Here is a 3,459-nt window from a genome sequence, read left to right on the forward strand (position 1 = left end):
TTTTTGCAGTGCATAAAAATTTTTCTTTAAAACCGTATACAGTCAAACTCAAATTAATAAAAGACAGCGAAAGTACACCAGAGGTAACAGGAAGCAATGTCATTGCCATTGCTATTTCTAACCAGATGTGATTTACTACTTCCTATGTTGGTTTGTAGGCAGATAAAAAAAAAAAAAAGAGTTGTAGCTGAAACTCAGGATGTGGTGCATTCGCACGTGTCACTTGTATGCTTAGTTAATGACAAAACCCTCTGAAAATTTGTATTCTGTTCATTATATTAACAGCATTACATTAACTGAGGGCTTTTTGAATGTTGCTAAGCAACATGCATTGGTTTGTTTACTCAAAAAGAAAAAGGTAAATAGTAAATGTATGAATTCAGAATTCTTGCAAAAGGGCAGACAGGGTTAAACAATCATAGTTTTATTTGAAACACCTGCACGTACACTACCTTCCACGTGCATTTTGAATCTTTAATGTGAGCAGATTAAACACAATCAGCCGCCCAATATATCACAACCACGAGCAATGCTCCTGCTCTGCACTTTTTGCATGCCTTTTTATAACCACGTAGACTCTCATCTACCCTTGCAAACACGTATCTCTGTCTGCTGTTAATGTTTGTCACCTCTGTGGTGGAACAAGCAGGGCAAACTAACCTGCCTGTTACTGGCTACTAGATGCTGCTAGTGTCTTTAGGCTAAAAGCTTATTATTCAGCAAGATGCAAGTGACTGATATGAACTTCCTGCATGTTTCTCTGATAAAGTTGCACCCATGACTGAGCCAGTTCTGGAGAACCTAAGAGTAGACTAGATTAATTAATGTCTAGATGAAAACAAAAAACAAACCTTTTGTGGATAACAGAATCGAGTCAAAGCCAGTTATCCAGAACGTATGGAGTAAGTTTTGTTTCCTTTTTATTGAAAAAAAAACACAAAACAAAACAACACTTACATAAAAAAATTGAGCAGAAAAAATCTAAGAGATGAAACATTTTTTATAATAAAAAAAAAAGAGTATAATACAATGCAGAGCTGAGTAAGAGTGAATAATCTACTTTTTTGTTTTAGCTGTAGAGGTATTGCTCAATTATTGGTCAATTTGCAAAACAGAATAATTAGTGTTGCGCCGAGGCCATTTTTTGGCTCGATACCGATAACTGGCTCTGCAGTATTGCCCAATATACAGATGTCATACAAATTCCATTTGTTTGAAATTGATGTGTGTGTATATACATGAAGAGCCATCATGGCTTTGTTAAGCTGCTGCTTACACCTAAGAAGCAGGAAAAAAGACTAATACAGAGTGAATTCAGTAGAACTTTTTATCGTCTACCTGGAATTGGTGACAATAGCTTAACTTTTGGCTCTCAAAGGCCAAAATAGTGCAACATTCATGAAATTATAACGTATAATAATGCAATATTAAGACAGTAAAATTACATTAATAATTGAATAATCTCTTTTAAACCTGAGTTTTGACTCTCAAATGCCATAACAGTGCAACTTTCATGAACCTATATAACACGTATAATACTAGTGCAACAGCAAGAAAGTGAAATTATTCTCATTAGTTTGGCACAGGCCAATAGCTATAGTTAACACTAGTGAGTGTTGGGAGAGAGAAGGCTGCGTTCAAGTGCCATTCAAACATCAAAATGGTATCGGGGCCCTATTTGTTGGTACCCGCCAATGCCACCCTTTTAGCAGTGGATCGGGGCCCCACCCAGTATCGGTGCAACACTGATTATAATATCAGGAATGAGTTAATCTATAATCCGTTACTTGCATTCTTAGGATCTGACAGTGTAACCTCAAACAGAAAAGGTAAGCATAAAAACGTTCAAATTTACAAAATATTAGAGCATGACATTGCCATTTCTTCCTTTTTCTCTGTCTGTGACACTGGCACAGAGCGACACCTTGCAGGAGACAAGCACCTGAACATCTGTTGACCCCGCTGCAGAAGCTGCATAACTTCATTTACATACAGGTAAACCAGCGGGTTGAGAGCGCTGTTCAGGCTCACAAGACCACGAGTCACCTGACGGGCTCTGAAGATCCTCTCCTCCCAGCTACTGCATTTCTTCTGCCAATTTAGAAGTCTTAAGTAGAGGTTAAGGTTCTTGAATATATGGTAGGGAACATAACAGATCAGGAACAGAAGAATCAAAACTGCCAACAGCTTCAAGCTTCGTCGTTTCACATTCTTGTCAATTGTTTTTGAGCTGCAGACGACATAGGTGACATGTCCATAGCTCCAAACAGTGATGAGGAAAGGGATGCAGAATCCAAAGAACGTAAATATGATGGTGTAATCCAGGTATCCCTTCATATAATCATTAGTGGTGGTGTCAAAACATTGATCGTCAAAATATTTTTTGGGGAAGAACATGTCCGGAAGGCTTTGAACACTCACCAGAATCCAAACAATGGCTGAGATACCAATGGAACGATTCGCCGTTAATCTCCCCTTTGATTTCATGGGATGGACGATTGCCAGGTACCTGTACACACTAATACAAGTGAGGAATCCAATGCTGCAATATAAATTCAGGTTGAAACAGAATCTTGTCAGTTTGCAGAGAGTTTCTCCAAAGATCCATGTCCTCCCTTTAAGGTAGTAGACGATCAGAAGAGGAAGATTGAGCAGGTACAAAATGTCTGCAAGTCCCAGGTTTAAAAGAAAGATGTTAATATCCCCAAGTTTCTTCCAGTTATGCAGCAAAGACTTCAATCCCCATCCGTTAGCCACCAGTCCAACAATTAACACCAAAATGTAAAGAGTAGGCAGCAATATATTTTCAAAGTTCTTATTTAAGGGTTTACAGTAGTTTTTAGTTGTATTCATTTTGCCTTCAAGAAACAAGTGAGTTCGACCCTCGTTCTCAGAGTGCTGCTCACGTTTAAGTAAGACAGAAATAGCATCCAACTAACTTCCTTTCTCAAGCCCCGCCTCTTCAAAGGCAGGTTTGCAAAGAAATGAGACACCATTTGTGTTGGATTTTTACCATGAATACAGTGAATACAAACACATTTTATCACACCAAAAGTGAAACTTTCTCAACAGTAAAGTTTCATTCATTCCGCAGAAAAGCCTTTAACTGTAATCATCCTGGTACAGAACAGACAAGATAAGACAAGACAGCATCCTGTGTTAAAACAAACTTAGTTAAAAGGTCATTACGTTTCTTTTGGTTTCTTTTTTTTTCTGGGTAATTCCATTCAATTCAAATTCAACAACACTATTAATCCCAAATGGATTAGTGAGGCAGGAAAATGCAAATATTAACTTCATTTAAAAATATAGTTAAATTTCTGTAATTAGACAACTTTGAGATATGACCAGGTACAATTTTCAGCCCTTGCATTTTTTCATCTACACCAGCCCAATTATGGATTCTGCTTCATTCTCTCTCTATTCTCCTACTCTAGAGAATCTGTTAGTTCAATCTCT

The 3,459-nt window shown here is 37.6% G+C and overlaps 1 protein-coding gene across 1 annotated transcript; it reads right to left on the reverse strand.

Moving 5' to 3' along the window:
• Positions 1-1,479: 1,479 nt before the first annotated feature.
• Positions 1,480-2,853, reverse strand: LOC107104781 (P2Y purinoceptor 1-like). Its single transcript, XM_015404867.1, has one exon. The coding sequence runs from the start codon at positions 2,851-2,853 to the stop codon at positions 1,852-1,854; it is 1,002 nt and encodes a 333-aa protein (XP_015260353.1). The 3' UTR covers positions 1,480-1,851.
• Positions 2,854-3,459: the final 606 nt, after the last annotated feature.

Source organism: Cyprinodon variegatus, unplaced genomic scaffold (genome assembly GCF_000732505.1).
Source record: "Cyprinodon variegatus isolate N-32 unplaced genomic scaffold, C_variegatus-1.0 Scaffold1882, whole genome shotgun sequence".
Lineage (NCBI taxonomy): Eukaryota > Metazoa > Chordata > Actinopteri > Cyprinodontiformes > Cyprinodontidae > Cyprinodon > Cyprinodon variegatus.